Source organism: Talpa occidentalis, unplaced genomic scaffold (genome assembly GCF_014898055.3).
Source record: "Talpa occidentalis isolate TD23 unplaced genomic scaffold, MPIMG_talOcc4v2.1 talOcc4.11, whole genome shotgun sequence".
NCBI classification, from domain to species: domain Eukaryota; kingdom Metazoa; phylum Chordata; class Mammalia; order Eulipotyphla; family Talpidae; genus Talpa; species Talpa occidentalis.
Genome location: NW_023601104.1, coordinates 76,281,997 through 76,309,597, shown reverse-complemented (window position 1 = coordinate 76,309,597; position 27,601 = coordinate 76,281,997). Strand labels below are relative to the sequence as shown.

The 27,601-nt window shown below is 38.4% G+C and overlaps 2 protein-coding genes and 2 pseudogenes across 4 annotated transcripts in view; 3 read left to right on the top strand and 1 right to left on the bottom strand.

The window, feature by feature from the left end:
- The first annotated feature begins 1,610 nt into the window (after positions 1–1,610).
- LOC129145145 (selenoprotein K-like) lies at positions 1,611–27,601 on the top strand (annotated as a pseudogene).
- SLC8A3 (solute carrier family 8 member A3) overlaps positions 1,615–27,601 on the top strand; it is a 153,139-nt gene continuing 127,152 nt past the window's right edge. For all 3 annotated transcript variants that reach the window (XM_037503598.2, XM_037503592.2, XM_054691306.1), the window contains exon 1: positions 1,615–1,651. The gene's annotated coding sequence lies outside the window, so the exon portion shown is untranslated. The remainder of the gene's footprint in view (positions 1,652–27,601) is intronic.
- Positions 6,758–7,333, bottom strand: LOC119238113 (iron-sulfur cluster assembly enzyme ISCU-like; annotated as a pseudogene).
- LOC119239237 (transcription initiation factor TFIID subunit 13-like) lies at positions 7,936–10,716 on the top strand. Its single transcript, XM_054691315.1, has one exon. The coding sequence runs from the start codon at positions 8,226–8,228 to the stop codon at positions 8,598–8,600; it is 375 nt and encodes a 124-aa protein (XP_054547290.1). The 5' UTR covers positions 7,936–8,225; the 3' UTR covers positions 8,601–10,716.

Below are 27,601 nucleotides of genomic sequence, written 5' to 3'. Positions count from 1 at the left end.
GGGGGCGCGAGGAAGGGGGCTTGACTGCTTGTTAGGGAGGGAGCTGGCGCTGCTGAGATGTGGGAGGTCACGGGGGGCTGCTTGGCGTGGCGTCCAAGTGGGTCATGGACCGCAGTCACGTTTGACACGCGGCGAGGCGCGCCTCGTGCAAGAACGAGACCCTTCGCTCCGGAGTCCCCCACGCAGGTGCGGCGGGACTGGTGAGGGCTTCCAGGGGGGCTCGAGGAGGGTGAATCGGGGCGGGATTCCGGAAGGGGTGGGGCCCTCTGCTCGGCTGCGTCTACACTGCGGTGATCTCTGAGAGTTGAAGACAAAGAGCCAGACCCGTGTCACCGAGGGGTGGTCGATGGATTAGGAGCTTTAAGACTGGCTTGCTCGTCAGTGGTGAAGAAGTGCCAGGAGGTAACACAATTAACATGCAGCAGAACCAGATCCTAACCGAGGTCTGGTGATCAGAAAGCCTGCGTTCTTCTGCTTAGTACAACACGACGCTTTTCATGATCGCTGGGGCTAAAAGTAATGACTTGCTAATTGTACATTTTGGGACATCTTCATGTGGCAATTTACTAGTTTGTGAAACGGGATTAATTAGTATTTCACGCACCTTAGGCTATTAAAGTGTTTGAGCTCAATGCCTTGGCAGTCCAAGTGGTGAAGACTTCCGGAGTGGTAGCTGTATTATCTTTTTGCATTTTCTCTTAGTATATTGCTGCTCACATATTTGTTCTTAATGTGTTTGTGTCTCTACCGAGTGCCCTGAGAATGGCAACTTTGTCCCCTTTGCTCAAAGGAATGAGGTTCACATTGGTATAAGGATGGAAGGATTAGGTCTTCGGGTCAGTTAGACCAGAGTTCGGATCCCGACAACTCCTTTTACTTGCTGTGTGACTTTGGGCAAGCTGTTGCAACCCTCAGTCTTGTCCATAAGCAGCATAATTTATTTGGATAAGGCTTTGGAACAGAGGTAGGCGTTTTAGTCTGAGTTAAGTCTAATTGTACTAATCAAGTCAAGAACAGAATCATTTTAAACACAAAATGGCTTGTGTTGTGAAGGGTTATAAGACTTATCTCTTTGGTAACCTGTCAAATATACTAATTCATCTGTTGGTACAATTGGGACTTGGAAATCTTAAACCTTAAAATTTTCCATTTTATCAGTCTGAAAAACTTCTGCCTTCAGCTCTAGGAATACCGCCCTTATCAATAATCGAAACTGATTTGATGTAAGCTAGTTCTTCTTATTCTTTCCAGGCATTTTCACCTATCATACAGTATTTCTTTTGATTTTTACTAGATTTTTAGTCTTTCACAATTTAATTTCCTCTTAGCACAACTATATACATATAAAAATTGGGAGGATCAATATATCCAGTTGCTTAAATTATTTTGCAGTATGAATTTGCAACTAGTCTACTACATAGTCTACCATATGCAGTAGACTAAATTCAAATATAGAATATAGTTTTCCTTTTTTTTTTTTTGCTGACTTGCTCACTTATTTTGTTACTTTTATGCAGGTATACTACAAAGGTGATTAGAGAGCTGGTGCTTGTTTCATGGCCCTTTACACTACACTCCCAGGAATCACTACTACATATAGTATGCGGAATCTTCAGCATGTGGAAGCATATATGGAATCTTTCAATTGCAGGTAGTTTCCTTGACCCCTTCTTACCTTGGCCATTTTTTTTTTTTTTGTTTTACTTCCTACTTGAGCCTAGAGTGTACTCAGAGTCTGATCTTTGATTTTTGTATCTCATTTTAAACTCAAGATTGACCATTTCAACTTGAACACAAGTTTAAGTTTTTGTATCTTAATTCACACTAGAATTTGTTTTTTGCTCACGTCTTTGTCCTTTCTACTCTTTTTCTTTTACTGTCCTGAGTTTTTAACTTAAGTATCCTAGTCCGTATTAACTGCCTGACTTGTGCACTGGAAGAGTCTGTCCCCACTCAAATAGAAGAAAAATCAGGAGAAATAAAGGAACTTCAATTCCACCTGTGACCACTTTTCTGACAGTGATTAATATTCTCTAAGAATATTTATGTTTTACTGTTAGCAATATTTTTATAATATCACAGCATCTCTTATTATGTACTAGGTATAGATTTATTGACATTATATTCAACATGTGTTCTCTACTGCTCTTCCTAGATGGTTTCTTCATAGATTTTTTTTATTTACACAGATTTTCCAGGCTTTAGAATTGCAGTTAATTTCAATGCTCCAAATATGGCAATTAATTCAAAGAAAATTCCCTTTGTGTCCACATTTTTATCTCCGAAAAAAGTACTGTTGTCAGAAGAATGCATTGCTTTTATCTGCCAGGCTCATGCCATGTGATGACTCCATAAACCAGGAAAAAGTTTAGCTTGTGACAGTCTAAAAAACTTCAGTGGAGGAAGTCATTGTGCTCTTATCAGAATATGAAAAAATGGATGTAAGGCAATTAAGAATATGCAAAAAACAGATGTTTACTACCATTTTTCACTGCAGTTTGGACAGAGTCTGGCTGCAAAAGTATTTAATAGAAAAAGTCTTCTCACCCTAAAAGTCTCCATGCCTTCAGTTTTTTTTTTCCTAACCCTATAAATAACTGTATCTCTGTTAATTCTAACCCCACTTTTGTGGTTTAAACAGACAGCCTGTTAGAGTACATGAAGGGTAGCCATCACACCTATTCCCTATAAAACTAGCAGGGTTTTCACATCTTCCATTTCTTGAAATCTTCCATTCTCTGGGTCACCCACAAGATTCAAGAAACCTAAGCAATAATGAGTATAAAGAAAAGAGACCAGCTGACTATCGAGGTATACCCAAAGTTGGTCAGTGTGTAGAGAAATAGAAACTCTCAAATTGGTAAGTTCCAAATGGGAAAGCAGCAATTCAAAAGAAAATAAGAGAGGTTTCCATTTTCAATAGTTTGGCTAAATAGGTACCTGGAATAACTCTCTAAAGTTGGAATTGTTAAAATTACAAATAAAATATTTTTTTTTAACTGTCGATAGTATATGTGGAGAAACCATTGAGAAACTACAAAATGAAAGCATGTTAGCAGCTTGGAAGTTGTTATTTTGGCATACCAACAAAGAAAAAACTGAACAAACTGAAAAATCAACGACTGTTTTAGATCCATCAGAGACGTAAGGTCCATCCACACTCTTATCAGTACTTTTTGTTTCTGTTTTGTTTTTATTTATTTATTTTTTAAATATGAGCCGTTCTCCCAGGTATCAGTGTGGTTTTGATTTTCATTTTCCTGATGAGAAGTGATGATGAACATCTTTTCATGTATCTATTGGCCATTTGCATAGATTCTTAGAAGTGCCTATTTAGCTCTTCTGTCCATTTTTTGGTTGGGTTTATTTTCTTTTTGTTGAGTTGCATGAGCTCTTCATAGATCTTTGATATCAGTTCCTTCTCGGGGTGTGCAAATATTTTCTCCCATTCAGTAGGGTGTCTCTTTCCTTTGATTACTGTCTCTTAGTGTACATAAGCTTTTTAGTTTGATGCAGTCCCAGTTGTTTATATTCTCTTTTTTCCTTGTTGCTGGAGATGTGCCTTTAAAGATGTTTCTAGAGTTTATGTCATGGAGTGTTTTACCTGTATTCAATGTATTCTATGGTTTCTGGTCTTACATCCATGTCTTTTACCCATTTTGAGTTGGTTTTCATATATAGTGTGAGATGGTGGTCTAGTTTTGTTCTTCTGCCTGTTACAGCCCCATTTTCCCAACACCATTTATTGAAGAGACTGTCCTTATTGCAGTGTATATTCTTTTCTTCTTTGTTATAGATTAGTTGACCATATATGTGTGATTTTATTTCTGAGCTCGCAATTCTATTTCATTAGTCTATGTATCTGTTTTTGTTCCAGTACCTTGCTGTTTTAATTATTATATCTTTATAATATAGTTTGAAGCCAGAAAGTGTAATCCTTCCATTTTCCCCCTTTTTAGTCAGGAGCATTTTGTCTATATGGGATCTTTTGTGATTACATATGAATTTCAACAATACTGTTCCATTTCTTTGAAAAATGCCATTGAAATTTTTATTGGGATTGCATTATAAATGATGGCCATTTTGATAATGTTAATTCTTCTGATCCATGAGCAGGGACTATCTTTACATTTCTTTGTGTCTTTGTCTATTTTTTTAACCGTGTTTTATAATATTCCTTGTAAAGATCATTCACCTCCTTTGTTAGGTTTATTCTCAGTTATTTAAAATTTTTTTGGTACAATTGTAAATTGAATGGTTTTGTTAATTTCTTCCTCTCCAGGCTGATTATTTGCATTTGGAAGTCAGCTGATTTTTATGTATTGATTTTGTAACCTGCCACTTTACTGAATTGGTTTATCATTTTAATTAGTTTTTCTATGAACTTTAAAGGTTCTTTATATATATATTATCATGTCATCTGTGAATAATGATACCTTCCCTTCTTTCCCAATTGGGATTCCTTTTATATCTTTCCATTGCATAATTGCTTTAGCTAGAACATCCAATACTATGTTGAATAGTAGTGATGAATGTGGACATCCTTGACAAGGGTTTTTAAAGAAGCCATCATAAAATGCTTTAACAATCATTGCAAATTCTCTAAAAACAAAAGAAAAACCTAAAAATCCAGAAAAAATAGAAGTTACAAAAACAAATTTCATATAAAACTAAGAAATACAACAAAAGATTTTTTTTAAATTACTGCATGGATTCAGTAGTAGAATGGAGATGATGAAGGATAAAATCAGTGAGCATAAGACCAAATCAATAAAAATTATGCAGTATGGACAGCAGAGATAGAGTGAAAAAAGAAAAGAAAAAGAATAGCGCCTCAGGGGCCAAGGGACCTCTGCGACAATGCAAGCATTTACACTATCTGATTCCCAGAAGAATGGAGAGCTAGTGGGACTAAAAGTATATTTAAAGGAATGATAGCTAACACCACCCAAAATAGGTAAGAAGCAGAAATCTGTTTATTCAAGTTGCTGAGTAAATCCCAAGCAGGACAATTCAGAGTAGTCCATTCTAGCACACAACACAATTAAACTTCTGGAAACTAACTAAAAAAATCTTGAAAACAGAGAAAAATGATGTTTTACCTATACAGAATACCAAGTTTAATGACAGTATTTTCATAGAAAACATGAAGACCAGAAGGAAGTGGGGGGGACATTTTTCAAGTGCTAAAAGAAAAGAACTGTCACCACAATTTCTATATCCTGTGAAATTATCCTTCAGAAATGAAGAGGAAATCCTTTTCTCAAAGGAAAAAAACCAGCCATAATTGGTCTCTCCTTAAAATTAAGCTAATAGAAATTCTTCAGAAAGAAAAGAAATAATAAAAGAAATTATTTTAGAACATTAAGAAGGAAGAAAGAACAAAGAAAATAGTAAACATTTGGATGTATACAATATCTTTCTCTTCCTAAGTTTTAGAGGTCATATTTGATGATTAAAACAAAAATTATAATACCATATGATACTCAAGACAATGAGATAAGGTTTCAAAATGTCACTTGCAGTGCTAAAATGTTGATAGTAAACTATAATTAGGTACATATTTATGTCATAATACTTAGAGCAACTACAGTGAAGAGTATTCAGAGATATACTCAAAAGCATATAAATAAGATGGACTGAATAAATATGATTGAATCTTAAAAATGTTTAAATAGCCCACAGAAAAACAAGAAAAGGAAATTAAAGCATGGAAACAGATAGAAATAAACAAGCAGATTGAAACATTAACAATAGACACCTTAAATGTAAATGGTCTAAATACACCAATTAAAAAATAAAGATAAGCGGCGTAGATATATAAATGTGACTCAAAAATATACTGTATAGAAGAAACTTCAAATTAAATGAGATAGGTTGAAAGCAAGAAGATTTAAAGATTTTTCCATGCAAACATTGATCAAAAAACCAGGAGTAGTTACGTTAATATCTGATAAAGTAGATTTCAAAGCAAAGGATATTACTAGAGACAGAGAGGAATATTACACAAGATAAGTGCTGATCTACCAAGAAGGTGTATTATTAGTTTCCTAGGACTGTAACAAAGTACCACAAATAAGGTGATTTAAAACAGTGGAAATTTATTATCTCACAGTTGTACAGGATAGAATTCCAAAATTATGGTGTTGACTAGGCCATGGTTCTTATAAAACCTGTAAGGGAGAATCCTTCCTTGCCTCTTCTAGCTTTTGATATTTGCTAAAAATAGTTGGCATTTCTTGGCTTATAATTGTATCACCCTAATCTCTGCTCTGTCATTGTCTAGCTTTCTTCTCCCTGTGTGTCTGTGGCCCAATTTTTCTTTCTCTATAAGGACCACTCTAATCTAGTATGACCTCATCATAACCTGATGACCTCTACTTCCAAATGAAGTTGCATACACAGATACCAGGGGTTAAGATTTCAGTATATCTTTTGGGGGACATAGCCAACACTTTGCAAAAAGACAATTATCCTAAGTGTGTATGTATTCAACAACAACCTCAAATTACTTGCAGCAAAAACTGATCTAGCTGAAAGGAGATACAGACAAACTGCTTACAGGTGGTGATGCCAACACCCCTATCTCAGCAACTAATAGAACTCCTAGATGGAAAATCAGCAAGAGCCTATTGATTGGTTGTACTGAATTCTACCTAGCAATCAAGAATAGATAATCTCAATCTTAAACCAACTCTCCCAGAAAATTCCAAAAGAGAACACTGTCTTATTTATTTATTTATTTATTTATTTTCATAGTGCAGGGGCTATTATTTATTGCAGCGCGAGGGGCTTCTGAACATCTATGTTCGCAGGGCGGGTGGACAAACTGCCAAGTGACCTGCTAGGGGCTCTGCTGAAGGCTCATTTCTTCTCCGCCTCCCCCTTCTTGGGCTCCTGTTTCAGCTTGTAATCAGCCAGGGCGGCTTTGATGGCATCTTCGGCCAGCATGGAGCTTCACCGGAGGGAGGCAGAGCTCCTTGGCGATATCTGTGTTTTTGATGGTCAAGGCTTCCTCCACCGTCTTCCCTATCTCCCATTCAGTGGCTAATGAGCTGCAGGCAATTGCAGAACCACAGCCAAGTGTCTTACATCTGGCATCCACAATCTTCCCCTTTCCATCCACTTGAATCTGTAACTTCATCACATCACCACATGCTGGAGCTCCCACCAAGCCAGTTCCGACATTTTTAGATGTCTTGTCAAGGGAACCCACATTTCTGGGATTTTCGTAATGATCCACTACCTTTTTGTGATAGAGGCGGGCCGGAGCTGAGAGTTACCTGGCCGGCGGGCGCGGACTCCGGAGCAGCAGCGTCGAAGCCGCTGCCATCTTGCGGGCTTGCGCCTGCGCAGGCCAAGCCAACACTGTCTAATTTATTTTAAGTGACTGGTATAATCATGATATTTAAACTTAAGAAGGAAGTATAAGAAAGAAAATGACAGGTAATGTTCAGTAATGAACATGGATTTTTAAAATCCTAAACAAGTTATTAGCAAAATAAATTTAGCAACAGAGAAAAATAGCATATTATGACCACACTGAATTTATTCCTGTAATGCAGCATTGACTCAATGTTTAAAAAACAATTGATATAATTTCTTACTTTAATAACAGATTAAAGGAGAAACACCATATAAGCAAGTAAAGTTATACAGTCACTTGGTTAAAATCTAACATTCATGACTTAGGGAAAAAAAGCTGCTAACAGACGAAAAAGAGAAGGAAATTTCCTTCTATAATAAAAAATAAACCTTCAACAAATTTATCTCATATTTACCTCTGAAACAATGAAGCATTCTTTTTAAGATTTATTACAAGATACACACAATCTATTACCACTTCCATAAATCATTGTTCTGGAATCTCAGACCCGCACAGGAAGGCAAAAAAGGAAATAAATGTATAGGCATTGGAAAGAAGTAAATAAAACTGTCATAAATCATAAATGATAATTTTCTTTGTGGAAAATACAAAATAATCGACAGACAAATTAGATTAAGAACACTTTGCAAGCCCATTAAACATGCTAACTATGCTAAAAAAGTAATTATACAAACTACATTTTTACTTAGCAATAAAAATAGTAAAAATAATAAACTAAAAATAAGTCCAAAACTTCAAAAATATAAACACCTAAAAAACAAAACTAGTAAAAGACACACAAGATTAGTAGTAAAGCGTGGCGCCAGAAGGTCGGCCGGGTGGGCGCGGCTGTGGTGGGATGGCTGATGAGGAGGAAGACCCCGCCTTTGAGGAGGAGAATGAAGAAATTGGAGGAGGTGCAGAAGGTGGACAGGATAAAGGAAAGAGACTTTTTTCTAAAGAATTACGATGCATGATGTATGGGTTTGGGGATGACCAGAATCCTTATACTGAGTCAGTGGATATTCTTGAAGACTTTGTCATAGAGTTCATTACAGAAATGACTCACAAGGCAATGTCAATTGGAAGACAAGGTCGAGTACAAGTTGAAGATATCGTCTTTTTGATTCGAAAGGACCCAAGGAAGTTTGCTAGGGTTAAAGACTTGCTTACTATGAATGAAGAATTGAAACGAGCTAGGAAAGCATTTGACGAAGCAAACTATGGATCGTGATACCATTTGTACTCTGAAGTGTTGTTACCTTCTAGGGAAACCCTTAATAATAACTATATTTTCCACAATGAGTTCCTGATATCTAGCCATGGAAATGAAAGAGAAACACAAAGTTTTTAGCATTTATTTTCACATCTTTGATTTTAGAGTGATATCTGAGCCTTTACTTGCCTACCTTTAGAATACCATACTTGAATTACTAACTAGGTTTTAATGACCACACAAATTGAAGTAACTTGCAAACCGTACTGTTCTCTCTGACTTTCGGCTATCTAACACTGTAAAGTGGTATTTGTGTGCCATTTTAGGCTATACAGTAGTTCTTTAACATGAAAGGTCTAAATGGCACCTTTGACTTTATGATAGCTGAGACATGTTTTTCATATATTCTAGAGTTTTGAGACTACAACAGTTGAGGTAATTAAAAGATAGTGAACTGGTTTGTTCCTTTTAAAGGAAGAAGATAAGAAAATAGTCTTCTGTAGGAATGTTTCTGTCACAGGATAATATTTTTAATATTCCTTTTTTCAGATGAGGGATTTTTGGAGAAACTTAAGTTTCATGTGAAAGCCTCTGTGTTAGAGGACTTCTTTGATTTAAAATCTTTTGGGTCTATAACATAATTTGTCAAGATTTAGGATAACTCATTTTCCCAGGTCAGATTAGAGCTTCTAAAAATGAATGTTTTCAGTATCAGGAATGATAATGCTTAAAAAGCTGATGGCAGGATAAGTATTTCAGGTAATGTTTTATTAACATTTGTTAGTACTTGTTCAGTGTGGAAATGTGTACTTAAGTAGAACTCTATGTGGCTATGGAAACCTCATTTGTAGTTCAAGATATACAGGTTTTGTGTGTGTCTTTAGCTTATTAAGTTATTATTGCACTTTGCTTAAAATGAGGATTAAAATTGCTTTTAAAGAGATTACTGAATGTTACTAGTGAAAATGAACGTTTTGTCTGCCACTTATAAATATTATAAATCAGTAACTAAGAAAATTTTACTTTCTTAACCTATTGGTACAAAGAATAAAGTATGCAAAATTAAACAGGTGAAAAAAAAAAAAAAGACACACAAGATTGCACTGAGAAAATAATCCTTTAGTGAATTAAAGTTACCCAAATAAAAGAGATGTACCAGGGCCTCCCTGGTGGTGCAAGGGGTTAAGCACCACCCTATGAAGCAATCCTCAGCCTCTGCAGCACGAGTTCCATCCCTGGCCGGCCAGGGAGCAACCCACATGGCGCAGCAGACCTCTCCTGACTACCCCGCTGCTCCCCTCAGCAGTGTACTTTGGTCAATCTGCCTGTTCTGCTCCCTGCTCTGTCTCTGGTGAATCCTCTCACCCCCCGCATCTCTGGCCTGTAACCCAGCTCCAGCTCTTGTATGCATAAATAAATAAATCTTTAAAAAAAAAAAGAGAGATGCATCATATTCATGGAATAGAAGACAATATCATAAAGATGTCAGTTCTCTCCCAAATTGATATATTTATTCAGTGCACAAAATTCTAGTAAATGTTTTTGCTAATCTTAAAAATTCTGAATTATTTATGAAAGAGCAAAGGGCTAAGAGTAGACAAGGTACTCTTGAAAAAACTTAAGCATGGGGACACATACCTATTAGTTATGAAAAGTCTTTATACAGATCCAGTAATTAAAGATAGGTGTTATTAATGGAGATATAAAGTATCTACTAGAATAGAATGAAAGCCTGGAAGGAGACTCACTCAAATATGGAAACTTGATGTATAATATAGTTGTCATATCGGAGCAATAGAAAAAGGATAATTTTTTCAATAAGTGGGGTTGAAGTAATTAGTTATCTATATGGAAAAATATGAAATTATAGCCTTAACTAATATCACACACAAAAATATCAGGTGGGTTAAGAATTTAAATGTCGGGCCTCCCCTGTGGCGCAGCGGTTGAGTGCTGGGTTGTGAAGCTCTGCAGCACCGGTTCGATTCCCTGCTGCCGGGCGAGGGTCCCACATTTCCTGCCGCCCGCTGCTCCCCTTAGCAGTGTACTTCATCACTTTGCCTGTTCTGCTCCCCACTCTGGCTCTGGTGAATTCTCTCACCCTCCCGTGCTTCTGACTGTACCCAGTGCTTGTATGAATAAATAAATCTTTAAAAAAAAAATCCATTTAAATAAATAAATAACTACTGAGTTTAAAGAAAAAAAAAGAATTTAAATGTCATAGATTTAAACTCTATAAAAGTTTAAATTTAAACTCTATAAAAGTTTTAAAAGCCAGTATAGATGAGCACTTTCCCAAGAAATCCTGTCACCTTAACATTGTTATAAGTGCTGGTCCTTCTGTCCAGAGCAGTCTGCTATGCCCTCAGCTTGTTCAGATTCAAATTCAATCAAGAAAAGTCTTCCTTGATTACATAGGCTTAATAATATTCCCCCTGTTGTAAATGCTTAAAGAGCTCTCTTCTTTTTTAAATCTCTCTTTGAGGTATAGTTTACATAAAATAAAGTGAACAAATCTGACGTTTATAGCCTGATAGATTTTTACATAAGTAAATATCTGTGTAATCACCATTCAGATCAAGGCACTGAACTTGCTTCTCCCAATTGTTATAAAAGTTGAGGCAGCAAGGGCTAGACAGAAGTATTGGCTAACAGATAATGAAAAATATTACCAATTCATGAAAGGAGGAGTCAGTGCAACCTTCAGGGAGGGCCCTAAAAGGAATGGTTGTCCATGTTGGTCCTAGAGTGTGGAAGGCCATTTAAGTACTCAAAGAAACTTCTAATTCATACTTATGTCATTTTCTGAGCTAGTCTCTCTCTATTTCTCTCCCCCCTCCTGCATATATGTGTATATATATGCTACATATTATAGATTTGATGTTTCATGTTTCATTCTTATTTCAATATTGTAAACTTTTAATATGTTCCCATATTTGATATTGAAAATTCCCCTTCCATAGACTTACTACTCTTCATTATCATTTTTCTTTTGAGAAAGTTTTGACTGTTCTTATCTATATTTTTTCCTTCTAGATGACTTTTCAGAATGATTTTATCAAATAGCCATAAAAATGTGAAATATTCTAGGAACATGTCATGCCTTTAGTTTGTTCAAGTTTTTTATTCATGTCCTTGGTGGCAGGAACTGTTGTGTGAATTCTAGCCTTGAAATATGGATTAAATTAATGTATGGAACTTCCACCCTGGCTTATAAAAATCTTCCCACTCTTTATCCTTTTACTCAGACTTATTTCATTCTCAGTTTCCCTTTTGACCTGGCTAGCTGGAGATAGAAACAACATGTGATAACTTTAGAGGTCAACTTTGGATTATGGAGGAACCGTAAGATAGAGTAACCTGGATCTCTTGCATCCCATCTGAAAAAGAGCTGTCCACTGATCTAAAACACTCATTTTGAGTTTATGTGAGGAAGGGGTACATTTTTATTGGGCTAAGCTACTGTATTTGGGGGACTGTGTCTTATAACAGCTAGTTGATTCTGAGTAATGCATCCCTTAGGGGGTTCTCTAGATTTCTCTATCATAGAAACCATACTATTTTAATTCTTTTAAATATTACATTCAGACAACATTTTCCTAAAAAAATAGAAATTAGGAAAAGTAAATTAAATTCACGGTGATACCACCATTCAGTAATAACCATTTTAACGTTTTGATTTCTGTCTTTTTACAAAATTATGTTTTTTGAGCTAACATTGATTTACAGCACTGTTTTAGGGGTGTAACTGTCATACCACACCCTGATCAAAGCCTCAGTAATCCTCCACCATAGTCCACTGGGTCCCCTTCTTCCTTTGCTCTGACCCCCCACTCCTTTCTGTAGTCGGGTTTCAAGGATTTGTTTTTATCTGTTCCTTTGCTTTGATTTGCATATTCCACTATACATGAAATCATCCAGTATTTGTCCTTTTCCTTCTTTGTGTGTGTGTGTGTGTGTGTGTGTCCCTCGCCAGGGGCCAGGGAACAAACCGGCGCTGCAGAGGCTGCGCCACCAGGGGAGGCCCTGTCCTTTTCCTTCTTATTTTGCTTAGCATAATCCCCTCCAGTTCCATCTATGTTGCAAATGGCAAGATTTCATCCTTTTTTTCATAGCTGAGTGGATTACATTGTGTACATATGTTATGTCTTCATTATCCACTCATCCATGGGCATGTAGGTAGATCTACTTTTTAATGTTTTCAGAAACCTCCATGCTGTATTCCTTGGGTACCAGACCTGTCTACATGGCCAACACCATCCTTTTTCTCCATATCCTTGCTAGTATTGGTGGTTTCTGGTCTTTATGATAATGGGCCATTCTCACAGGTGTGAGGTGGTATCTAATTGTGCTTTTGATTTGCGTTTCCCTGATAATAAATGATAATGGGCATTTTCCGTGTGCCTGGTACCCGTCTGTACGTTTTCTTTGGAGAAGTGTCTCTTCTATCCTTTTTTTGATTGGGTCATTTGTTTTCTTTTTGTGGAGTTGTTTGCGTTATTGTTGATTTGAATATTAACCCCTGTCGAATATATGATTTGCAAATATTTTCTCCCATTTTTGGTAGGTATCTTTTCATTTTAACGATAGTTTCTTTTGCTGTGCAGAGCATTTTAGTTTGATGAAGTCCAATTTATTTGCTTTTGCTTCCCTTACATTTCTGGTTGAGTCCCCAGAGACATCACTGAAGCCAATGTCACAGTGTTTTGCCTGTTTTCTTCTATGTATTTTGTAGTTTCAGGTCTTACATTCTTTGACCACGATTTTGATTCATTTTGAATTAGTTTTATTGATGGTGTGAGAGAGTGACTTAGTTTCATTCTTTTGCATGTGGAAGTCCAATTTTCCTACTACTGAATAGACTTCCTTTCTCTGTTATTGGTCCTTGACTCCTTTGTCATGATTTCTGTTTTTTCAGTTGTCTATCAGTTGATCATTCACTCTCTGAACTTTGCAATATCATGAATTAAAAAATTTGGTTTGCATTTTTTTAAGTTCCCACTTACAGTAGTGTAGTCGGATTTGGCAAATAAAAATACAGGATCCCACTGAATTTCAAATAAGCAATGAATAATTGTTTAGGATAAGCATATAACTGTTGTCCTGAATTTTATTTAACAAGGACTTTAAACCATTCACAGCACACCCCAGATGCTTTTTCTAAGTTTTATGTGTCAAGGAACACATCCAGTGTGGTCTTTCCCTGGTGTCTAGCTGCCTCATTATCTTGCTTGCTCATGGTTTCTTATGCAGCCTGTTAGAGAATCAAAGACAATAAAACAGAGCTACAAGCCTAAATCCACCTCACAGATAATTAACACCTCACCAAAGCTCCTTACCCAGCCTCTACATGGTAGGACCAGTTCACTCCCATCACTGGAAAAATTCTCTGTACCCCAAAGTTCAGACTCAACTTCCTTGAGACCCTAATGAACACTTCTCTGTACCAGGCATCTTGCTAAGTGTTTTATGTGCATGCTTTCATCTGACTGACTAGAGTAACCAATCATCCTGGTCTATAGGAGACTGTCCCAGTTTTGGTACTGCAAGTTCTAGTCCCAGGAAACCTCCCTCTTTGGGAAGGAAAATCCTAGTTTTGGGATACAGGTACAGAAGATTAGGAGAAAGGATACAAAATTCATATTCATACCATTGCTTTTAGTGTCAAATAGATAAAGCATAGTTTATTCATCATTTATAGCTATCGTCACTGATTTTTCCCTTGTCCACTGGTGTTGGCAACTATGATTTGTATTGCAATAATGGATCATCCATTGTTGCATCACTCCAAATGGTGAGGCTAAAGTGTGCAACTTAAGTGCATTGTCATCATGACTGTTAACAATTAGACCTTGGCTGCCTGTGGATTAAATGTTTTGTTTTTTTATCAAGATAGTGTGTTGTTTTTTTTTTTTTAACATTGTGAATTTTGTGGCCATTTCTTTGAAGAGTTCAGATTATGAGAACAATTACAATACCAAATTCCAGCATTTGGTTATTTTAATAATAAATGTGTTATTTTAATAATAAAAACAAACTTGTGGTGAAATAATGGAGAAAGTGAACAATGAAAAAAAGAGGCAGGAACTAATAAACTCATCAGATATACATATTTTAAGCAAAAGAAAAAAGGCAAAAAGAGTCAAAGGTGGAGATTATGTAAAAATAAATGTGTCAATCCATCAAGAAAGTCCTAATAATCACTAATATTTATGGTCCCACAGATCACCTAAACATAAAACAAATATTAACAGACCTAAAGAAAGAAATAGACAACAACACAGTAGTAATAGGGGGCTTTAGCATCCCACTTACATCAATTGAGAGATCTTCCAGACCAAAAATTAACAGAGAAACAATGGTCTTAAAAGACACATTAGACCAATTTGATATAATAGACATTTCCAGAAGATCCAAGAGCAGCAGACTTTATTCTCAAGTGCACATGGGACATTCTTAAAGATAGACCATATGTTGGGAATAAAATAAAGTCTCAATAAATTTATAAAGATTGAAATACTATCAAGGATATTTTCTGATCATAATGATATGAAACTGAAAATCAATCATTAAGAGGAAAGCTGAAAAAAGGTCCACATATGTGGTCACACTTGGCATGTATCAGTTAAAATAGGTTCACCTGTGAGAAAAGAGTGCCTTGAACCACAGGAAATTTTCATGTTTCTTAAGTTTCCCAAAGTAGACAGGTCTAAAGTTGATTAGCAACTCAAAAATGTCACCAAGGATCTAGTCACTTTTTCCCCTTCAGCTCCAGCATTCTGATCATGCTAACTTTTTGTGTATCTGCTTGACACCTTCCTCTCTGTTAAAAGAGGGCAGCCACAGCTTCAAGAATTAGATCTTCACACTATATTCACAGATGAGAAAAAGGGGGCAAAGGAAAATCACTTTTCCTGCCCCTCTGAAACGAAATATTTCTCAGGTTTTCTCCTATGCCCATGATGGGAACTGATCACACAGCCACTTGTAAGACAGGCTGAAAAGTGTTTGGCCATGGGGTTTAAGGTTTGTGCAATTGGCTTAGACCAGTCACGGTGTATGTTTCTTCAGTCTTTTTCATCCTATCTGTTTAGTGCTGTTTTTGATCTTTTACTCTTACTATGACCAAGGATGAAGAAAGAGGAAATGGGTATTGAACAGGCAGCTAATAGTGCCTGCTACTCATGTGATGTCATAAGTCGTATGATCTGTATGCTGCTAAGTAAGAAAGGACAATAAAATTACCTATAAGCGCAGCACTATTTACAATAGCTAAGCTTTGGAAACAACCCAAATGCCCAAAAATAGATGACTGGATCAAGAAGATGTGGTACTTATACAACATGGAATATTACTCAGCATTCAAAAAAGATAAACACATGCAATTTGCAGCAACATGGATGACGCTGGAAGGGATCATGCTCAGCAAAATAAGCCAGAAAGAAAAAGAAAAATACCGGATGGTCTCACTCATAGCAGGAATCTAGAAAACTTAAATAAGGGACCAGGAAAATGAATAACTATAAGAAAGTGAAAATCAAAATCAACAAACAACTATGAACCAGAGACACTCTATGGGGGGTAGGGGGCGGGAGGGGAGGGATTGGGGTCAAAATAAGGGGGTTGCAATTGTATGGGGAATATAAAAATAAAATTTATTATAAAAAATAAAATTACCTATAAGCTATGATTATGGCTGTTCAAGAAGTGGATTTGGTCTCTGCTTGGGTCCTACTAGAGCTTTGGCCATAGTAAAAATGAAAAAGGTAGCAGAGACACCAGAACTGTAGGAATACAAAAGTTGCTTTATTTCTCGATAGGCTGAACTCTGCAAATAACCATTACGAAGTTCAGCTGAGCCAAATATAAAAGTGACACGTAAAATTGTGGTTTTAAGTTGGGTAGAGAACAGTAAATCTCTTATAGTGTCTTTGCTGGAGACAGCATACTTTATCTCTGAAGACTAAGAATCAGCAATTTCCTAGTTAGAAAGATCCACTTATTAGGGCAGTCACAATGTATATGCCATATTACGGGCAATCAAAAACAATTTTTAAAGATTTTTTTTAAAATGTATCCATAGGGCCTACCCGGTGGCGCAGCGGTTGAACGCTGGGTTGCGAAGCTGCCCACAGCCTCTGCAGCGCCGGTTCGATCCCCGGCTGCTCCCCGGCCACCGGAGGAGGGTCCCACATGGCGCGCAGACCTCTCTGCCGCCTGCTGCTCCCCTATACTTTGGTCCTTCTGCCTGCTCTGCTCCCTGCTCTGGCTCTGGTGAATTCTCTCACCTTCCCACGCTTCTGACTGTACCCAGTGCTTGTATAACCAAACAAACAAGCAAACAAACAAATAAATAAATAAAGCATGCCTCTATTAAAAAAAAAAAAAAACTATTAAAAAAATAAATAAAAATGTATCCATAGAAGAACTCGGGTATATGTGAGAGGTGTGGAAGGTGAGAGGGTTCACCAGAGACAGTAGGGAGCAGAACAGGCAGACTGACTGAAATACACTGCTAAGGGGAGCAGCGGGTGAGACAGGAGAGTTCTGCTGCACCATGTGGGTTAGCTCCCTGACCCGGGATCAAACTCAGGCCACAGTACTAATAGAGCTAAAACTTAACTCTTAGACCACCAGAGGGGCCCACAAGACAATTTTTTTTTAAAGATTATTTATTTATACAAGCACTGGGCACAGTCAGAAGTGCAGGAGGGTGAGAGAATTCACCAGAGCCAGAGTGGGGAACAGAAGAGACTGACGAAATACACTGCTGAGGGGAGCAGCGGGCGCAGCAGGAGAGGTCTGTGTGCCATGTGGGACCCTCTCCAGCGGCCGGGGATCGAATTGGTGCTGCAGAGGCTGCAGCAGCTTCTCAGCCCAGCGCTCAACTGCTGCGCCACCAGGGGAGGCCCCCCACAAGACAATTTTTAAATGCCATTTATGAGTCCATGAATATGTTCCTCAGTAATGTATTATGTATTGAACCAAGTCTTATTGACAGCTACACACCAAATCAAATAATCTACTCCAAAAAGCAGTCCCAGGTCTCTAAGTCTCCCCTATCCTCTTTGTATAATATCCTCTTATGAACTAGAAGTGAGAGCTGAAGAGCTGCCAGGTTGTAACACGGCAGTTATTACCTTAGAAAACAACTACAGTGGATATAATTTTGGCTTTCGTCAACTCCAGCCTCTCACTGCACTCTATCTCTTGGAATCACTAGCACCTAAAGTCCAGTTTGTGGAATGAAAAGGTGTGTCAATGGGACAGTGATTACTAAGTAATACTAAATTTAAAATTAGGATACAAACTATAGCTACCAAATGACTTCATATATGGTATATAATTGTATAAAGTCAGAAATATTAATATTGGTTATAGCCAGGTGATGTTTGGATGACTTGACTTTACACTTTTCTGCACACCTAATTTCCCAACAATTAATATGTGTTGCTTTCGTAATTAGACAAATATCATTGCCCCCTCCCTCTTTTTAAAAACCAGCATTTCAGAGGAAGATACTGGTACAACAGCTGTTGCTGTTCACCATCTTGGGAAGGAGCAAACCTTTCAAGTGTGATTATCTTCTCATCAGGATGTATAATTTTCACTGGTGAAAGGGAGAGTAATCAATAAATCCAGATCAGAAGTTATGTGATGATTTCTCAGGGAAGAGACTGCCCAAGGTGCTTGGGACCTGATCTGCCTTGCTCCCTGCTGCTCCTGGCTCTCTACAGAATTTGGCAGGTTAATCACTGTGCTCCATTCCAGACTTTGTTATTTTTAGCTCTGCTGGCTTCTAAACAGTAAGCCAACATGCAGCAGAAAAAAGTATCTTGCAGGTAGTCAACTGATCCTCCTGAAAGGGAAACAGCTCTCCACTAGGAGGAGAACTACTTACACCAAAAGGAAGAATGATATGTTATCTTAGAAAGTATTTAAAGAAGTGGAAATCAAGCTAACAGCTCTGGGATTGCAGGCTGCCTGGCTTCAACAGCAGTCAGAGCTGCAGGTATCCTCTGTGTGCCGTGACTCTGCCGTCACTGGCTCTAGCTAAGACTGCTTCTGATTCCTCACACGTGGCCACTGTTCCTCTGCCCCGAGATCGGCACATGACTCATCACTTCAGTTAAGTCAGATTACCTCTTCAGAGAGCCATTCCTGAGAATTCAGTTCTTTAGCTTTTTATCTTGCTTGAGTTTTCTTCATATCAGCTACTTTCATCTAAAGTTCTACAAAATGCACCCTAGTGTACTTGTTTACTACCCACCCCCTTCTCTGTTGTAATAGATGCACAGTAAAAGCAGGAATTTAGTCGTCTCAACACCTAGAACGCTGCCAAATACAGCCAGCTTTCAACAAGGATTGTGTCATAAGTAAGCAAATGAAGAAATCTTCTTCCTTACCCCACTTGTGCAGGTGATCTTGTGGCAACTCTGTGGCCCCTAAATCTGAGTCTAATGTTGAAGCTCTTTTGTCTCTCTCCCTCATCAACATGGTCACTGCTGGGTAGTAAGTCCCTCACCTCTACCTTATTTTCATTTACTTTTATTCTTTTTTTAAAGATTTATTTATTCATTTACAGAGGAACCTGGGTACAGGCCAGATGTGCAGGAGGGTGAGAGGATTCACCAGAGATAGAACAGAACAGGCAGACTGATGAAATACACTGCTGAGGGGAGCAGCGGGCATGACAGGAGAGGTCTGCCATGCCATGTGGGACCCTCGCTGGCCGGCTGGCCTGCCAGGATTGAACCCGCGCTGCAGAGGCTGCAGCTAGCTTCACAAAGTGGCGCTCAACCGCCTGCGCCACCAGGGGACGCCCTTCTTTTATTCTTGTCTAGTTCATTTCCTTCAACTTTTCCTCTGAGGAATCCCCTTAGAGCTTCAGCCTTTTTCTTGACGTCTCCTTTGTGCTCTTTTTTTAAATTCTGTTTTTTTTTTTTTTTTTATAGAGGCATGCTTTATTTATTTGTTTGCTGGTTTCTTTGTTTGTTTTGTTTATACATGCACTGGGTACAGTCAGAAGCGCGGGAGGGCGAGAGAATTCACCAGAGCCAGAGCGGGGAGCAGAGCAGGCAGAAGGACCGAAGTACACTGCTGAGGGGAGCAGCGGGCGGCAGGAGAGGTCTGCGCGCCATGTGGGACCCTCCTCCGGTGGCCGGGGAGCAGCCGGGGATCGAACCGGCGCCGCAGAGGCCGCGCGCAGCTTCGCAACCCAGCGCTCAACCGCTGCGCCACCGGGGAGGCCCTAAATTCTGTTTTTTTTTTAAGATTTATTTATGAAAGAACTGGGGTACAGGCCAGATGTGCGGGAGGGTGAGAGGATTCACCAGAGACAGAGAGGGGAACAGAACAGGCAGACTGACTGAAATACACTGCTGAGGGGAGCAGCAGGCAAGAGAGGAGAGGTCTGCTGTGCCATGTGGGTAGCTCCCTGGCTGGCCGGGATCAAACCCGCGCTGCAGAGGCTGTGGACAGCTTCATACACAGCTCTGTGCTCAACTGCCTGCATCACCAGGTGGCCTGTGCTCTTTTTTTTTTTAAACCAATTTTATTGGGGTCCGACTGACAAAAACTATATATTGGGGGCCTCCCCTGGTGGCACAGTGGTTAAGCGCTGGGCTGCAAAGCTGCCCGCAGCCTCTGCAGCGCCGGTTCGATCCCTGGCTGCTGGGGAGGATCCCACATGGTGCGCAGACCTCTCCTGCCGCCCGCTGCTCCCCTCAGCAGTGTATTTCGTCAGTCTACCTGTTCTGTTTCCTGCTCTGGCTCTAGTGAATTCTCTTACCCTCCCGCGTTTCTGACTGTGCCCAGTGCTTGTATAAATAAATAAATCTTTAAAAAAATAAACAAACTATATATTGGGTCCTTCCTGGTGGTATAGGGGTTAGGACTCAGTGCTATCACTGTAATTACCTTAATTCCATCCCTGCCAGGGAGCTAACCCACATGGCACAGCAGACTTCTCCTGTCTCACCCTCTGCTCTCCTCAGAAGTGTATTTCATTAGATCCGTCTGCTCTGCTCCCCACTCTGTCTCTGGTGAATCCTCTCACTCCCCCCACACCTCTGGCCTACATCCCAGTTCTTTTATGCATAAATAAATAAAAATAAATCTTAAAAAACAAAACAAAAAACTGTATACTTAGGTTGTGATTTATGGACTCTACATAATGCATCAAGGGAACAATTCATCAAGAAAGTTTGTACCTGTCGTTCATATTTATGTACCTAACACAGGCACACCAAGTTATGTAAAGCAACTATTAATGGAACTAAAACAACATTTTGACAAAAATGCAATTATTGTTGGACACCTTACACCACTGACATAAACGGAGGGATAGATTGTCCAGACAGAGAGTTAATAAGGAAATAAAGACCTTAAATAAGGGCCTCCCCTGGTTGCACAGCAGTTGAGCGCTGGGCTGCCTGCAGCCTCTGCAGCGCTGGTTCGATCCCCGGCCACCGGCGAGGGTCCCACATGGCATGACAGACCTCTCCTGCCGCCTGCTGCTCAGTGTATTTCAGCAGTATATTTCGTTAGTCTGCCTGTTTTGTTCCCCGCTCTGGCTCTGGTGAATTCTCTCACCCTCCCGTGCTTCTGACTATACCCAGGGCTTGTATAAATAAATAAATAAAGCTTAAAAAAAAAAAAAGACCTTAAATAAGTGTTAGACCAGATGGACTTAATGGACATTTACAGAGCTTTCCAACCACAAAGAAATGAATATACTTTCTTCTCAAGCTTACATGGAACATTCTCAAGAATAGGCCACATACTGGAACACAAAACATGTCCCAGAGAATATATGAAAATAGAAATTATATCAAGCATCTTCTCAGACCAAAATGTTATAAAGTCAGAAATTCACCAGAAAAACAATCCTAGAATAAACCAAAACCTGTGAAGATTAAACAAAATGCTTCTGAATAATTCCTGGGTCAATGAAGAAATCACTGAAGAAATTAAAAAAAAATCTGGAAACTAGTGAAGAAATTAGAAAGTATCTGGAGAGAGAAGCTACCACATCCTATGGGATCTCTAAAAGCAGCACCATGAGGGAAGTTCACAGCAATATAGGTCCATGTGAAAAGGCAAGAAAAATAAAAATGAAAGTGAAGTAAACAATGAAATGAAGTAAACAATGAAAAATGAAGTAAACAATGTAATTTTATAGAGAAAGGAACTGGGAAAAAAAAAAAAACAAATGAATCCAAAAATCAATAGAAGAAAGGAAATAATAAAAATTAGAGCAGAAATAAATGAAATAAAAAACACAAAGTCCAAAAGATCAGTGAAACCAAGAGTTGGTTCTTTGAAAAAATAAACAAAAATGACAAACCCTCAGCTAGGCTTACCAAGAAAAAAAAGAGAAAACCCAAATAAATAGAATAAAAAAATGAAAGAGGTGGAGTTACAACAGATGCTGCAAAGGATCACAAGAACCTACTATGAAAGTCTCTATACAAAGCGGAAAACCTAGAGGAAATGGACAAATTTTTAGGTTAGTAACAATCCTCCAGGACTGAACCAGGGCAAAACAGCTTAAGCAGTCTAATCACAAGCACAGCAATTGAAAGTAACAAAATGTATCTCTATGAACAAAAGCCCTTGACTAGATGGCTTCCCCAGTGAATTCTACCAAATCTTCAAAGAGCACCAAATACATATCATATTCCAACTCTCCCCAAAAATTGAAGAGTCTGGAAATCTCCCCAACATATTCTATGAGGTCAACATTACCCTGTCTCAAAACCAAACAAGGACTGTAGAAAAAAAGAAAACTATAGACTGATATCCCTGATGAACATATATGCAAAACTCCTCAACTAAATCCTAGCAAACCAAATACCGCAATACAGTGTACATCTACCAAGATCAAGTAGGTTTCAACTCAGGGTTGCAAGGCTGGTTCAACGTATCCAAGTGAGTCAATGTCAGCAAAATCACCAGATTGACAAAGAGGAAGATAAAAATCACACAAACATTTCAATAGATACCGAAAAAGCATTTGACAATATTCAGCTTCCATTTATGATAAAAACTCTCAATAAAATGGGAATAAATGGAAAATATCTAGACATAATAAAGCCATGTATGACAAACCCAGAGCCAACATCATACTCAATGGTAAAAAACTAAAAGTGTTTCCACTAAAATCAAAACAAGAATATCCACTGTCACAATTGTTTAACTTACTATTGGTAATCATTTCCAGGTATTTAGGCAAAAAAGAGACTTTATATAGAAATCCGAATTGGAAAAGAAGTGAAACTGTCACTGTTCTCTATACATATAGAAGCCAAAAGACTACCAAAATTATTATTACTAGAAATAATAAATATAGTAAAGTGGCAGGATACAATATCAACACACAAAAAAGAGTTGCATTTCTATATACAAACAATGTATCAGAAGGAAGGGAAATAAGAAAATGATCCTATTTACAACCACACCAAAAATAATAAAATACCTGGTAGTAAACTTAACAAAGGAGATGATGAACCTATGTATTGAAAAATACAAGACTCTATAAAGCAAATAAGATAGAAAGAAATGGAAAGATATCCTGTGCTCATGGATTGGAAGAATAAACATGATTAAAATAGCTATATTACTTAAATAACTTACAGATTCATCTCAGTACTATCAAAATCCCAATGACTCGTTTCAAGGAAATAGAGCGATCATCAGTGAGCAGGTTGCCTGAAATACTGGTAATGTTTATTATTCTGGGTGATGATAAATATTTTGTGAAATGCTTTGAGCTTATGATTTGTGTGCTTGTCTATACATATGTTCTACTTAAATAAACAATTTTATTAAAGGAAAAAATTAAGTGACAAGTTTTAGAAATGCAAGTTATAAGGTTAAAAATCATATAACCTATAAGGAAGATTTGTGTCTTACTAAACTACCCAGTAATCAAAGATTGCTTATTAAACTTTTATCTCCCCTACAGAGCTACTCCAGAATTTATTTTAAGCTTCAGCTTGATTTTCTCCTTCTGCCTGTCTTGATTGGCTGCTATCAGATGGCGCAGTCCTTGGGTTGTAGAATGCTGGCACCTGGGCACTGTGGCACCTGCCACAAGCAACACTATAGCTTGTGTGGAATGCCGAGCTAATGGCAGCAAAGGCAGCAGGTGTGCGAAGTGCCTGAGGCCCCCTGTTGAAAAGGCACTAACCTGTGGGGAGTCCTAGGGCATAATCATGTGTCATGGGGCATAACTGAGAAGCCCATGGCCTCTCTCACTGGTCACCACATCCAGCTCATCGAGCTGCCAGCCTCTGAAGAAAGAAGTACATCACCACTTCACCTTGCTGGGAGTCACTTTATCCACTGGAGATTTTTTTCTCTAGATAAAGGGATATTATGTACCTCTTACTATGGAGGTAACAGCTAAATAAATTAAAAACCAAACAAGTTTTCCTGAAGAGGTGTAATCTGCTTTACTTCAGAGCCTTGGTTTTTGCTTTTCTGGAAACTTCTTCCCTCAACTGACACATCCTGAAGTCACAGTTATCAGCATGATTCCCTTCTCCACTGTTTTTGAGTTCTGTCATTTTCTCAGTGAAACTCCCAGGACAAACTCCTCACCTCTCATCACTTAAAAACTCTAACAAATACCTCTCCCTCCATGGCAGTCCCTAGTCCCTTTATATTTCTCCCCCGTTTTATTTTTTCTTTGTAGTACTTACCATTTAACATGCCCTTTGTGGTTTGTTTATTTTATCATCTGTCTCTTCCTTCACAATGTGTGTTCAGTGAAGGCAGAGATGTTTATCTTTATTGTTCACAGCACTTAGAATAGACCTAGCACATAGAAGGTGTTCTAAGAGATGCTTGCTGAGTGAAATAACACTTGTAAATGTACATATCATGGCATCATAGCAGGTATTCACAACAGCTGGTTTTCTTGCTTCTTTTTTGTTAAATTGTAGAATCCAGGATATAAAATCCAAGAAATTCCTTGAAGTAGGAATATAACAAGGACTCAGAATTAGCCAGAAAACTTGGATTCTGTGTTACTTTTGCTAGGGCTGCCATAATAAAATACCACAGCATGGGTAGCTTAATCACAGTTATTCCTCAGTCTAGAAGGCGAGAAGTCCAAGATCAAGGTGTCATGAGGTTAGTTTCTTCCGTAGCCTCTCAGCTTGTAGATGGTTCCCTTCTTGTGTCTTCACAGGGTCTTCCCTCTGTCTGTGTCCTAATCTCTTCTTAAAGGACACTAGTCATTCCATTAGGGCCCACCCTAATGTCCCCATTTTAACCTAACTACCTCTTTACGGTCACATTCTGAGGTATTGGAGGTTATCACTTCAACATGTGCATTAACGTAGGACAGAACACCGTTCAGCCCATTATAGATTCTCTCTGATCTTGCTGAGCTCTGTGATGAGGTCAAATCCACTCATTTCTTACAGCTTCAGTTTCCTCCCAACTTGGAAATGAAGTTTGTGGCTCTTGTTCTTTTTTTTTTTTAGATTTATTTATTTATTTATGCAAGCACTGGGTACAGTCAGAAGCGCAGGAGGGTGAGAGAATTCACCAGAGCCAGAGCAGGGAGCAGAGCAGGCAGAAGGACTGAAGTACACTGGGTGGCAGGAGAGGTCTGTGCGCCATGTGGGACCCTCACCCGGTGACTGGGGATCGAACCGGCGCTGAGAGGCTGCAGGCAGCTTTGAAACCCAGCGCTCAACCGCTGCGCCACCAGGAAGGCCCAATGTGGCTCTTGTTCTTAATGTGGACAATAGTTTGCTTACTGGCTTTCCTGTGATCATCCACTTTGAGTTCTAGCACAACCAGAAATAAAGGAATAAGCAATGGAAGAAGGTAAAGGCAGATTGTCATCAAATGTACTGTTTTCCAACCCTGTATTTAGGAGGGTAGGGGGAGTAAAACTGCCCAGTGTTAAATGTGGAAAGTTGGATGGGGAACAAGAAGCAAAATGATTTACATCTCCAAAGGACAAGGTTTGGATATCAGAGTCAATATACATGGAGATTATTTTTGCTAACAGATTTCTTCTGGGGAATAGCTGAGTTGGTGGTTTTATTTTTCAAAACTGCTTTAGCAAGATGTGAAAAAGACAAGACGCTATGGAAACTCATCTGATTCCAGCAATGATGGAAGAGGGTCATACCAGGAAACCCCCTCAGGAGAATGGGTCGAATTAATCATCTTCATGGCCCTATTCCTCCTCCAATGGCTGGTGGATGAGGAAGGTAGATGTCTGCTCTAAGAAGCAGACAACTGGACTTGCACATTCGTAGCAGAAGAAAAACATCAAGGAGTGGAGGCTGACCATGCAGGATGAGTACATGAACATGTATGTCTGAACAAGAATTGCTCTGTGTCCTCACAGATGAATGAGGTCATGCAGGAAATTTTCTGCACAGGGATCTGGCATGACTGATAGGCAGTTCTATGTGTACGTGTTTGGCTCATCTTTTATTATCTATGAAAATATTAATGTAGTTTTAATAAGTGAATACTTTTAGGTTATAAAAGTGACTTCTCATCTTTAAAAAAACTGAATTGGAAGAGAAATAAGACTATTCAGTACTGTTAGTGTCACCTCAACTTCCGAAATACTGTGCATTTTTAATTTGTTCTCATTCATAAATTGCATTATACTTATTTCAGTACTATGCATATATTCTGTATTCTTAATTTTTATTTTGAAATATTTGTCCTGTGAATCTTTAATACAACGTGTCTGATTTGCTATCAGGGTATTTATAAAACTGTAACTGACAAACCTGAGCTGTAAAATGAAGACTTGCTAGTTTTTAAAATCATGTCTATGAAGGCTATCTGGGCAAATTTGAACTCTAACCTTTGCTAAAGACCACTCTCTATTGGCTGTAATCCCCATCTGAATACTGGTAACTCAAAGTCTTTCACTAGAATGGAAACCATAAAGTTTTGGACTTTGTTTTCTTTACCTGATGCTTTGAATAATGGCTACATGTAATAATGACTATTAAAATATTGGAAAAATGAATGATACAAGTAATTCTATTTCAGTGTCTTAAACCAGCAATGATGGAAGAGGGTCATACTGGGAAACCCCCTCAGAATGGGTCGAATTAATCATCTTCATGATGATTAATCCTCCAATTAGTCCTCCTCCAATGGCTGATGGATGAGGAAGGTAGATGTCTGGTGAAGGTAGATGGCTGGTGAATGAGGAAGGTAAAAATCATTTTTATTTATCCATTTATAAGTATTTATTAAATGCTAATTGCCAGGAAATGGGAATATAGTGGCACAAGACACATGTCTGCAAAGATAAGAAAAGCAAAATGCAAGCTTAAGTCTAATAAATAACAGTGGAAAGTTGGTTGTAGAACTTATAGTGGAAAAGAAGTAGGGTTAGGTGGAAAAGAAAGAATGAATATATCTGGGAATTATTCTATACTAGAAACTGAGCTCACTGAATTCATGAGCTGGGTATTATTGCTACTGTTACTTCCATTTACTGCTGAGACTGTTTGCAGTGCTGGGTTTTGTTATTTCAGTCTACCTAGAACTCAGAAATGCACACAAGGCCCTCTGCCTACAGAAATGGTCGAATGTGCGTACTCTGGCATTTATTTCACCTCCCTTCTCTCCCAGCGATGCCCTTCTACAGGGGACAAGAGGAAGGTGAGGCTCCTGCCTTTTTGGGGTGGTAATTCTTCTAAAAATGACAAGATCAATTCATTTTTATCGTGGTTGTTGCTGTTTCAGTGAATGGGTAATGTTCACTGAAGCAGTATCAACAGATATATACAAGCAAAAGGAATGAGTGCTAGAACAAGCAAAACTAATCTACAGTGACAAAGAGCAGATCAGAAGTCTCTCGAGGGGATGAGTGATAACTACAAAGAAGCATGAGAGAACTTTGAAATGTTTTGTACTTTGAGTGTGGTGTTGGTTATAATTGTATGTACTTGTGTCAAAACTCAGGTGAATTATATTGTATACAAATCAGGCCTCAATAAAGCTGATTAAAGAGAACA